The sequence below is a fragment of the Zootoca vivipara genome, chromosome 9 (assembly GCF_963506605.1).
Source record: "Zootoca vivipara chromosome 9, rZooViv1.1, whole genome shotgun sequence".
Classification (NCBI taxonomy): domain Eukaryota; kingdom Metazoa; phylum Chordata; class Lepidosauria; order Squamata; family Lacertidae; genus Zootoca; species Zootoca vivipara.
In genome coordinates this window covers 73,204,520-73,217,200 of record NC_083284.1, presented here as the reverse complement: position 1 = coordinate 73,217,200, position 12,681 = coordinate 73,204,520, and the positions used below count along the sequence as shown (strand labels likewise).

Genomic DNA, 12,681 nt, shown 5'->3' with positions numbered 1-12,681 from the left:
TTCTCGAGAAGCTTTGCAGAAGAGCACCAAATCCAGCTTTTGCAGTTGGATTTTCCTCTGCACGTGGCAACCATTGACGGCAGGGAGCTGCTGGGAGGGGCCATCACACATCAAACCCCCCCCATGAGAATGACGGTGGGAAGGCACTCAGAGACACTGGCGTTCAACGTCACCACCATCTCAGACCCCCCCATCGTCTTGGGCATGAGCTGGCTGGCGCGCCACGACCCCTCCATCAGTTGGCACCAGAGGTGCATCACGTTTGGGTCAGACTTTTGTCTGGAACATTGCATGCAGCACCAACCAGGGGAGGGGCCTCCGATAGCCACGGTGGCCACCATGCATATCAAAGGGGGTGAGGCGATACCCAAGCAGTACTGGGACCTGCAGGAGGTCTTCAGCGAAGCTGAGTCCGACCACCTACCCCCGCACAGGCCGTTTGACTGCCAGATCAACCTGGTGCCAGGGGCGACGATACCCCCAGCCAAGCTGTACGCCATGTCAGACCAGGAGCTGGAGGATCTGCACGCTTTCATCGACAAGAACCTCAAGCGGGGGTTCATCAGAGAAAGCAAGGCAGCAGGGGGCAGCCCGGTCTTCTGGGTGGACAAGAAAGACACGCAACAGCGCCGTCTTGTGGTGGACTTTAGACGGCTGAATTCGGTGACAGAGCCAGTGGCTTTCCCCATGCCCAGAGTGGATGATCTCCTGACAGCGGCACGCAGGGGCAAGATTTTCACCAAGCTGGACCTAAGGGGGGCGTACAACTTGATCAGGATCCGGGAAGGAGATGAATGGAAAACCACGATGTTCACGCCTCTGGGCTCTTTTGAATATCTGGTGATGCCCTTCGGTTTGCAAGGGGGCTCAGCATGCTTCCAGGCCTTCATGCACCACGTCCTGGGGTCCCTCCTCTTCAGGAAATGCTTGGTCTTCCTAGATGACATCCTTATCTACTCGAATGACCCAGTGCAGCATGTGAAAGATGTCAGAGAGGTGTTGCAACGCCTGAAGGAGAACCACCTGTATGTGAAGCTGGAGAAGTGCAAGTTTCACACCAAAGAGGTGGACTTCCTGGGCTACAAGCTGTCAGACAAGGGGCTGGCGATGGACAAGGACAAGGTGCAGGCCATCCTGGACTGGCACAGCCCCAGGACGCGCAAAGATGCCCAACGCCTACTAGGCTTCGCTAACTTCTACAGGAAGTTCATCAAGAACTTCTCTCGCGTTACGGCTCCCATCACGGACTGCCTGAGAGGCAAGCAGAAGTTCAAGTGGACACCAGAGGCGCAAGCAGCGTTCGAAAGCCTCAAGAGAGTGTTCGCCTCAGACCAAAACCTGTTCCATGTGGTGCAGGACGCGCCCCTACGCATTGAGACAGATGCTTCGGAAAAAGCTGTGGGCGCGATTTTGTTGCAACTGGACGCCAACAGGGAGTGGAGACCCTGTGCCTTCTTCTCCAGGAAGCTGACACAGCCTGAACGCAACTACACAGTGTTTGATAGGGAACTTCTCGCGATCTACGCTGCGTTCCAGCACTGGCGACACTTCCTGGTGGGCGCCAAACACCCCATCCAGGTGTGCACAGACCACAAGAACCTGGAGTTCTGGAGAACTGCCAGGGTACTCAACCAGCGGCAGATACGGTGGGCAGAGTTCTTCTCGAACTTCAACTTCTCCATCCACTACATCCCGGGGGAGCAGAATGTCAGGGCGGATGCCCTCTCCCGCAAGCCAGAGTACATGGAGGAGGAGGCGCCACCAGCCCCAAGGCACATTTTCCCCCCGTCGGCATGGTCCTGCGGAGCAGCAGTGGTGAGCGAGGCAGAACTCACAGCACTGACGGCAGCGGATGAATTTGCCAACCGCATCTTCAGAGAACTGAGAGGGGGGAGGGAGCAGGCAAAAGACTTTGCAGAACGCAGAGGGCTGCTTTTCTACAAGGGTGCGCTGTACCTGCCCACCACCCAGCTTCGACGTACGGTCCTCAAGCAGATGCACGACAACCCTACAGCGGGGCATTTTGGAAGGGACAAGACCACTCACCTAGTCATGAGACACTTCTGGTGGCCAGGGGTGCGGGAAGATGTTAGAGACTATGTAAGGGGCTGTACCACCTGCCAGCGGGCGAAGGTGGTCAGAGCAGCGCCACCAGGGTTGCTGGAGCCCTTAGCCACACCACACAGGCCGTGGGAAGTGGTGTCCATGGACTTCATCACAGATCTGCCTTCGTCCAGGGGTAAGACTGCAGTGTTGGTGGTGGTGGACCTCATGTCCAAAATGTGTCACTTTATACCGTGTGCCAGGGCAGTCTCGGCAGAAGAGACAGCCAAACTGTTTGTTGATCACATTTTCAGACTGCATGGATTACCTTTAAGGGTTATTTCGGATCGTGGCCGCCAATTTGTTTCCAGGTTCTGGCGGCGGCTCATGAACCTCCTGCAGGTGGAGGTCAGCTTGTCGACGGCTAGACACCCGCAGACCAACGGACAAGCGGAGAGGGTCAACGCCATTCTGCAGCAGTACCTGAGATGCTACGTCAGCCAGCGGCAAACGGACTGGGTGGATCGCTTGCCACTAGCAGAATTTGCCTACAACAATGCAGTGCACGTCTCCACAGGGGTGTCGCCTTTTAAGGCCAATTACGGGCGCGACCTCAGATCTTTCCCAGAGAGGGAGAGGGAGGAGGAGGAGGAGGAGGGCCCACAGGCTGAGGATTGGGCAGAGGAACTGGAGACGGTGCACCAGCAGCTCAGAGAACACTTGGAGAGGGCCAAGGAAGCGTACAAAAAGGGGGCAGATCGCCACAGGCGACAAGGGGAGGTCATCAGGGTGGGGGACAAGGTGTGGTTGTCCTCGGAGGGCCTTCCCACCAGAGGGAGGTGCAAAAAGCTGGCACCCAAAAGGCTGGGCCCCTTCACGGTCACGCAACAGGTAAACCCGGTGGCATACAGGCTGGCACTGCCAGAGGACATGAGGGTGCATCCAGTGTTTCATAGATCGCTGCTGTCGCCGTACAGGGAAAGCAGCAGGCTCCGAGACAGCGAACTAACCCCCGAGGGAGGGGGGGAGAGGGAAGGCAGGGAGCAACTCAATGAGGCCACGGCCATCCTGGATTCAAGGTGGGGGGTGGGGGGACTGGAGTACCTCATGGCATGGGAGGATGCTCCACCGTCCCAGAATGAATGGGTCCCAGCCACTCAGATACAGGAGGAATTCTTGGTGGAAGAATTTCACGCCCTCTTTCCCCACAGACCCAAGCCCTGGCACATGGAAAGGGAGGGGGAGGAGGAGGAGGCACGGGAGAGCAGCTCACCATGGCGCTGGGAAGCGGAGTTTGAGGAACCAGAGGATGAGGTATGGGTGTCACCGAGATCCACCCAGTCAGAGGAAGGAGCAGATTGGCAGAACGTTTTTACCCCCACCAGCTCAGACGCCACGGACTTTTTGGGATTCCCGTCCTCCCAGGCGGAAGGGGGGGGCTCGCAGGACTGGGGGGAGGTGTTCACACCAACGGGCTCGGAGAGCACCGAGTTTTTGGGCTTCCAATCGTCACCGACACATGGGGGGGGCCTGGGGAGGGGTGAAGGAGAGCTTGGGAGGGGGGTGGATGTGAGGGACAAGGGATATCGCGAAGTCCCTCCCCTCCTGAGTTCAAGCCCGTCCCCGAGCAAAGGGGAAAGCAGGGAGAGCTCCGATTCCAGTGGGGAAGCAGGAAGTCGTGTCCGAGGCTCAGGCAAGGTAAAGGAGCCAGGGTCCCAGGTGGGACAGGAAGGGGCAAGTAAGGGGGGAAGACCCATCCCCCCAACTCCAGAATTACGCAGGAAGAGGAGGGGCAAGAGGATGGGTCTGCCAAAGCTTTTGTGTTGGAGAAAGACGCGCCAAAAGCCATTAGGAGGTTCTGAAACCGACTGACAACATCGCTCCGTGTAAATAGCAATGACTTGAGCACTGTAAATACGCAGCACCAATAAAAGAATAAAATGCAGAGCTGCGTAGCGTCGTTACTCTGAAGTAGTCCACTCCGGCCACTGTGACACAGCCTGTATGTCAAAATGATTTAACTGGAGTTTTCTCTTTGCTCCAAGCGTTAGAATTAGCCTTACACTGTCCCCCTTAGCGGTAGGGGAAAAAGTCTCGTCATAATCTTTTCCAGGCCTCTGAGAATATCCCTGAGCCACTAAACGAGCTTTATATTTGTACCCTCCTGTCACCAGAGGTTTAAGTTTGTACACCCACCTGCAGCCTACAATCTTTGCCCCCTCAGGCGCTGCTACTGGTGTAAAAACCTTGTGCTCATTCAGAGAGGACATCTCTTCCTCCATTGCCTGTTTCCAAAGCTCTGCCTCCTCTTTTGGTAACTTTAACACCTCCTGAAAACTCTTGGGCTCTGCAATTACACTAAACACATTTGCAGTATCTGGAGAAAACCGCTCTGGAGGCACTCCTTTGTTTTGTCTTTTAGATCTTCTGGGAGAAAATTTTTCTTCTGACCCACTTTCCTCCTCAGAACTATGACCTCTCTTCTGTTGCTTAGCAACTGGTCTGTGGCTAATTGCACTTTCTTGAGAACTCTTATCTGAACTTTCCTCCCCCTCAGACTCCGATTCTCTATGTTTACCTTCAGAGTCACGAAGCCCCTGGGAAGGTTCAAACCAAACCTCAGTATTGGCATGTAGTCTCTCCCAGCCACTATGTTCACAAAAACTTGCATTCCTGGAGATCACAATGCCATTTGTCCCTTCAGCAAAGCGGAAACCCTTTCCTAGCTCCTGGTAGCCCACAAACACTAACTGTTTGGTCTTAGGATCTCCCTTCTTTCTCATTTGTTTTGGAATTAATACCCAGGCTTTTGACCCAAACACATGCAAGTGGTCAATTTTGGGTTTTTTGCCAAACAATTTAAAGTACGGAGTTGTCCCTATTGTTTGATGAATGAGTCTGTTTTGGAGATAACACGCGGTGAGCATGCTCTCCCCCCAATAAGACATGGGCAAATCAGCATCATCAAGCATGGCAAACATCATCTCCCGAAGAGATCTGTGTTTTCGCTCTGCAATGCCGTTCTCTTCTGGGGAAAAAGCTTTCGTCTTCCTATGCCCAATGCCACGCTTCTGTAACCAATCTCTGAAAGCATTTGACATAAATTCCCCACCTCTGTCCGTCTGAATCCTTCTGAGTTTAAGGGACAGAAACCTTTCCACAGATGCCACCCAGCCTTTAAATTTAGTGAACACGTCACCCTTATTCTTCATTGGATAACACCAAGTGTAACGTGTTGCGTCATCAACAATTGTTAGAGAAAAACGCGACCCACCCCTGCTTACAGCAAATGGACCAACTACATCCATGTGAACTAGCTGTAGCGGTGACTCACTAACTCTATCACTCCTGGGGTAAGAGACTCTGTGGGTTTTAACCTTTTTACAAATATTGCAGTCAAGGAACTGGTTACAACTCTTTAAATTGCACCCATCTGCCAATTCAGACATTTTCAGTACACTTTTCCAGCCAGCATGCCCCATTTTCCTGTGCAATAAGTGCACACAGTTGTCATGCATAGCTTTGTTGCTCACTGCAGGCTGAGATTTACTGACCACTGCTGCAACTTGAGATCCTGCTTTAAGCCAAAACAAGCCTCCTTCTGACTTACTACCAGTGCCTAAAATCTCACCAGCCTTCTTAATCATGCAACTGTCTCCTTCAAAATGCACTTTAAACCCAGCTTTTAGCAAACAATCTACAGACATCTGATTGCTCCTTAATGAAGGCACACACAGTACATTTTGCAGGCATTCACGCAGACAAGGAACAAAAACTGCACCCCCCGAAATCACTTCGGAAGTACTTCCGTCTGCTAGAGCCACCTGGATGCGCTGTGCCGAGTTCTTGGAAACAAACAATTCATCTGAATTTACAATGTGCCGAGATGCTCCCGAATCGACCACCCAGACAGCTTGTTTCTCCTCAGCAATCTTGACCTCGGCGGTCACCAGCTGAGCCGATTGTTTTCGTTTGAAGAATTTCTTTTTACACTGCTGCTGCTGCTTTTGCTGCTGATCTTGTCTCTGCTCCTGCACCGGCCGCTGAGACTTGACCAACTCCGGACATTGACGTTTTAGATGCGCTGAAGACCCACATCGGAAACAACGCCTAACAGCAAACGCTGACTCCTCACTGGCACGCTGCTGCTGCTTCACCTCTGGTACGGCATGAGAACTCCTTCCAAACCGCCCGCTTGTAGAAGCCTCTGCAGCCAACGACCTTTCTTGCTTCTTCTGCCATTCTTCAATCAAACGCCCAGTAACATAACTGACTGTTAAATCACCCTCTTTCATTGCTTCTAGAGACATAACAAGATTATCCCAGCTTTCCGGGAGAGAGCTCAGAATGATAGCCACCTTCTCCTGCTGGTCTAACGCACAGTCTCTTTCCTGAAGCGCAACAAACTTTAACTGCAGACTGTGTAGGTGTTCCTGCATTGTAACCCCAGGCTGTAACATTGCCTTGTACAATGCCTTGCGAATAAACAGCTTGGAAACCGCTGTCTCACGCACATGGAGTTCTTTAAGTGCTTGCCACACACCTCTAGCTGTCTTGATTCCCCTCACATACGGCAACTGGGAATCTTCCAGCCCCAAGACAATTGTGGCCCTTTCTCTTTGGTCTTTATCGAGGTCTTGATCATCAGGCTTCGCAGGAAACTTACTCACCACTTGCCAGAGATGATCCCTCTGCAGCACTGCCTGCATGCGTTCCGACCACAGCAAGTAATTGGAGTCATTCAGACGCTCAAAAGCCATCTGAACTGGTTGTGAGGCCATCTTGAGAGCGATGTCCCTGGAACCTGGAACCAGCTACTCACGGCCACTGAGAGAGAACAGGAACCACAGCACCCAGCACTCACACGCTGCAGCTGTCGTCCTTGAGTCCACTGCGTCACCAGCTCACGACAGTCAGGAACCAGCCAGTGTCCTTCCGCTGCACCAACGCCACAGGAACAGCGACTTCTGGAACTACTGGAACCTCTCCGCTTACGCTGACACCACCACAACTCAGGCTGGCAGCATGATACCCATAACCTCTTAGAATTTTGAAGTGTCAGGCATAGCTCTAGTGGCTTTAGCCCAAACGTAGCAGAGTTTTCCTGCACAACGCAGAAGCTAGTTGAGGTGGAAATGACTAGTCGGCTAGACGCAGAATAACTATTTACAGGATTTATTAAAAGAAAATAAAAGCAGCAGAGTTTCTGCATACAAAGCAAAGCAAAATAAATCCTTACTCTCTCTCTCTCCAACCATATACACAGCACTTCTACTCCTAACACCTAACAAAAACCAACTGTGCTAGCATTCCTAGATAACAGAGTTCAGTGCTGGTCGTTAACCAATCAGAGAGAGTAGTTTCTAGGTCAGGCAGACCTTGGCTTTCTGCCAAGAGTAAATTGACACTGCCTTGAGTTAATTGTGTGAAGCCAGAATCTGTAAGTTTCCCATGAGAACCAATTAACCAATTAACAGAAACTGAACAGAAAGGACCTCCCCCATCAGTGGCTGACACTTAGGTTTGGAATTCTTTTCTAGACTTGCCAGCTTAAACTATTTGGAGTTTTGTTTCCTCGTATGCATTTTGGTAATGACCACTCCACACATCAATGGGGGGCGCTTTTTGATCCCAGAGGGCAGCTCCCTGGAAGTTCAGGACTGGCACCGCCTTCCCAGGTAGGATGCCAGGGGTCTCCGCCTACCCAAGCCTGGCATCCAATCCTGCCTGGGGAGGTGTTGCCAGGGGATGGCCAGGTAAGGGGAGGGACAAACCGGCTAGGACAATAGCATTTGAATCTTACCTCCAAGCGCCAGTTGGTTCCAGAGCTTCTCCCACCCTCCACACCCTCGTTCAATTTCCTTTGCAGGCTAACCTTTTCTCTACAGGTTCTCAGGCACTGCTGCGTTAAGGCCGCTGTTGAAGGGTCGGAAAGGAATTTCCCTGCATTGGCAGGTTTCGCCTTTCCCGTAGCAATACGTCACAACTTGGCGGTGTCAGGCCTTGGGCGGAATTCTTTGGCGATTTTCCTAGAGGGAGGGGCGTGAGGCGGAGACCTCACCCCTTTGCGGTGACAAGATTTGGGGGAAGCCTTGACCATACCAATAGGTGTCATCACTTCCCTCTACCAGCGGCGGCGAACAGGGGGCGGGCTCTCTCTGCTTGAACATATGTTCTCCAGAGCCAGCCCCAACCCCCATACATGTGGATGACCCCGAAGCCTCCCAGAACCCCAGCTGGGGACTGGGAAGGATAATGCCCAATGCCTGAAGCCAAGGTCTCCCTACATCTGAATTTGAACAAAGCTGTGGCCAATTTGAATCCCATAGGTGTATTTTTCTGCTCGGGGGGTCGCCTGCGGGTTTCGGGGACTCCGCCTGTCCACGCAATAGAAAGAGGGGAAGAATGGTTGGATAATTTAGTTTAGCTCCCTGCCTCAAGGCTTTGGGATGGCAGAAGCGGTAAGTCTGATAAATAATAAATTTTGCTGGGAAGCAACATTTTACACATTTAACACATTTAACACATTTAACATTTTACACTGAGTTACAGAACAATTTTAAGAAGCTATGAATAGGCTTGGAAAGCAAGATGACTGTATTTTGAATCTTGGTTTGGGAAAAAAATCTGTGATTAATCATATTAGACTCCTGGTGCTGGTTATTTATTTGGCAAAATAAATGAATAAAAATATTCAATGCAGTCCACACAGAAGCCAGAAAGAAACAAATTTATATTTTGAACCTAAATTGTATGTGGACAAAACCTCTTTGATTTCTAAACATTCTGGACCTTGTAAGATTTTATGAATCCTGTGTTCCACATGGAGCGTAGGAGAAGCAGCAAAGAAAACTGTCTTAAGATGTTAAATTCAAAACTCTTCAGTTTGAGCAGGGCCTGGATGTCTGCATTAAAAGCAAAACACGAACAAAAGAAACCTTTGGGTTATCTTAAGTGTGCATTGTAGATACATCAAAGACTACTGGTCACCCTTGGGAATAGATTCAAACCCTTACATACAAATAATGTTACTAATCTACAGTACAATCCAAAATTGATCTTATTCCCTTTATAGTCAGTGGGAACACGTTTGTTGACATTGGTGGGGAGAATGAAATTGTCCTGAAGGGGCTGCAATGGATTGCTCAAAATTATCAGTGAATTTGGAACAAAAGTCTGGTTCATATATTTTTGATAACTGAACAATGCTCACTATCTATAGCAGTTTATGTGTAACTGATTTTCCCCCCTTTCTCTTTGCAGTGTGCAGCTGTGTCTGATGGAGGTAAGCATTAATTATGTGAAAATATTTGATGTTTCGTAATTTGGCACTGTGGCATTGGATGATAATTTTAGCAACCTTATTTTATAAAAATTTGTATACCACTTGATTGTAAAACAGGGGTCAGCAAACTTTTTCAGCAGGGGGACGGTCCTTGGACCTTGTGGAGTGCCGAACTATATTTTGAAGGGGAAAAAAGAGAACAAATTCCTATGCTCCACAAATAACCCAGAGATGCATTTTAAATAAAAGCACACATTCTACTCATTTAAAAACACGCTGATTCCTGGACCATCCTGCAGGCCTTAGTTTGCCTACCCATGTTGTAAAACAACAATAAAAACAAAAACAACCTTCAAACCGGCTAGCAAAAAGATAAAGAAATAAAATCAACATAATGGCTAGCTGTATTTGTTTGGAAAACAGACCTACCTACCTGTAACTAGACCTAATACTAATTTCTCAATGTAGCTTATTGAATATAATGCTGATCTCTGTCTGTAGTAGTTCACTAAGAATGTTCTCTGTGCAATGTCTACATCCTCTAGCCAGGTCCAGGTTTGCCAGGAGCTCCCTTCAGGAGGGTGTGATCCTGGAAAATATAGTTGTGCAATGGGCCGATCTCATATCAAGGCATCTGTACTACCTGATTACTCATCCAGATGCTGCCCTGTCGTCTTGTTAATTATACCTAAAATGCCCAAATAGGATTTGCATTAAAGTCACTATCAGTGCCTGGAAACTGACAGAGTAACACTCCTACTCTATTACAACTGCTGCTAATAATAAAGCACCATAAAGTTAATAAACAATACAGTCCCTGTCCACATAACCAGACTATCTAACCGACTCAGTGCAATAAGAAAAGAGAACAGGAAGAGAGAGACAAGTATACTCAAGTTGCAAAATTTGTACATGCTGAAGCCTGTGAGGTGTGTATTCTGCCTTCCTTGGTATGCCTTTAGTGATTGTGAAGCTTATTTACAATTTTATCAATATCTAAATATAGAAGAGCTCTTTCACTGGCCTTTCTTAATGTTTTACCTTCATAGCTCGTAGATAGGAAATATGCTAGAGATCCTTTTAGAGATGCTGTAGATGTTGGAAATGATCACTCACGTCTTCTTTTTCTGTAGTTACTATCAGGAGTCCCCTAACGCAGCTCTGCTGAGCGTTTTTCTTGGAGAGACTTTTATCTTTATCACTGAGAAGGGGGCAAAAATGGTTGTTTCTCTTTCAAACCTTTTACAGTTGCCAGTTAATCTTAGTTCATCACTCTTTGTAGCTGGTTTTACGGAGGCTGTGATTTTGTATTTTGGGTTATTAGAGAAATACATCCTGCTAAACTCAGAAAAGGGAAAGGGGAGAAAGAGGATAGGTAAAGAAGGCAAGGAGTAGTTACAGGTAGGTAGCTGTGTTGGTCTGGCATAGTCGAAACAAAATTTTAAAAAAATTCCTTCCAGTAGCACCTTAGAGACCAATTAAGTTTGTCATTGGTATGAGCTTTTGTGTGCATGCACACTTCTTACCTGTCCCAGGCCTGGCTGAATGTGAAAGGGGACATATCCATGCCACTAGACTGGGGGGGGGGGAGCGCATCCTGTTTCACCGCCTGAGGCAAAACAGAAACGTGCTGCTTAGTCCCCGCCCTGCCCTGTGAGTCAAAAAGGCAGTGCCCCCTGCACCAGGATCCCCGACTGAACTGAGTTTAAACGAACAGAAGGGCGAGGAGTAGCAGTTAGACCAGGTTGACGTAATCCTCCTCCTGGAAACCATGAAATGGACCTTTAAGAATGAGTAGGACAGTGGTCAAAGTGCGGGTGACAGAACACCCAAAACAAACCCAACCATTTCTCCCCCTGCTCCCCTTGTAATGGCTAGCAGGAAATGCCTTTTGAGGAGCATGGAGGGATACATTCCTGTTTCGTTTCTTTGCTGTCCAAATCAGCTGCCATTACTTGCAATGCCAGTACAATGTGAATAATTCATGTTCCTTCAGCGACAGCAGTTGAAGGCCCTTTCTTTAAATTATTTATCCAGCTTTTTTATAATGCTTTGTGCCAAGTATATTGAGGATATCTCTTGTGGCTATAAGGGGAAATAGACGTTCAAGTAAAAAAATGCATAATTTGTTGAAGAGTTATTTGAAGAAGATGTTGTAATATAGCGGGAGGTGTTGCAGAAGAACAATGTTTCACACTGTTCAGAGAGCGTTGATCAAGCGTGCTCTAGGGGAATGGATCTGCGCTAGGAATGGATACAGAAGGATGGTATTCAGTGAATGGTTTCAAGGATTTGGTTAAATGGCACTACAGTGGCTCTTACCAGCTCTATCCAGGTAATACCTTCAGTGATGGTGATGATCGTTTAGAGATATAGGCATTCTGAATAGGATTGTGCTGTTTCACTGGAAAAATGATTGCACAGGAAATATTTGTTTTGAAAGGATAGTTCTTTGCTTAAATATTTTCAGCATTGATTATTAAACTAAAACTTTTTTAAAAAAAGCCCTCTTACAATCAGTAATATTGTTAGCTTTTTATTTTTAAAAGATTCCATTTTGGGTAGTATTTTTTATGAAAGCAAGAAATGGGTAAATAGGAAAATTATTTGAATTTGCCTTTCCATTCAGTTACAATTTCCCCACTTTGCATTTTTATTTGTAACAGTTGTGAAGATGTTATAACAAGGAGGATAACAAGGAGGAGAGGGTTTGTTGATCAGTGTGCATAAAATTGCTAATACAGTAACTTACCAGAAGGATATTTAATTTCATCTGCTGGAGTGGGAATGCAAAGTAAAACTGTACTACTCCAACTGTTAAAGTCATTAATAGAGACCCTATATTAATGCCTTTTGCTTGTCTAGAGGAGGTAGAGGTAGAGCTGTGGGTGTGGAAACTAGCCCACTGCATTAAAATACACCCATTGCTCCGCCCATTTTTGCATCTAGCCCCCCCCCCCACGGCGGGTATGTTGCTCTTGGAAGGCTGCCCCAAGCAGAACGCAGCCCTTGAGCTGAAAAGGGTTCCTCACCCCAATAGAGGGCAAGGTCCCCTTGCACCACCCCACTCCCCTGTCCCCCTCTGAGCGCAAGTATGGCTTTGTCCACATGATGTGATGGGTTGACTTTGTGTGTCTCCCATAACTTCATCCAGCCCTCCTTCTCCATGTCTTACAAATTGTGTATACTGCCCTTCACCAATAGGCCACAATAAAATTCTATAACTTCGACACACACACAAAAAGAAAAGAAAAATGCAATAGTAAATTATCTATCGATCCAGCAGTGGATGTAGCTTCTGCACCAGCCCAAGCGGGGCATAGGTTTTCCTAGCCAACAAGACCCCTTGGACC

General features: G+C 48.3%; 1 protein-coding gene across 7 annotated transcripts in view; it reads left to right on the top strand.

The window, feature by feature from the left end:
* Positions 1-12,681, top strand: part of RGS12 (regulator of G protein signaling 12) — a 96,474-nt gene that overhangs the window by 44,849 nt on the left and 38,944 nt on the right. For 6 of the 7 annotated variants that reach the window (XR_009558193.1, XM_060279052.1, XM_060279048.1 and 3 more), the window contains one exon: positions 9,307-9,328. Coding sequence is in view for 6 of the 7 variants with exons in the window: in XM_060279052.1 (XP_060135035.1) it covers positions 9,307-9,328 (22 nt within the window). In the remaining variant the exon portion in view is untranslated. The other variant, XM_060279053.1, reaches the window with a different exon arrangement.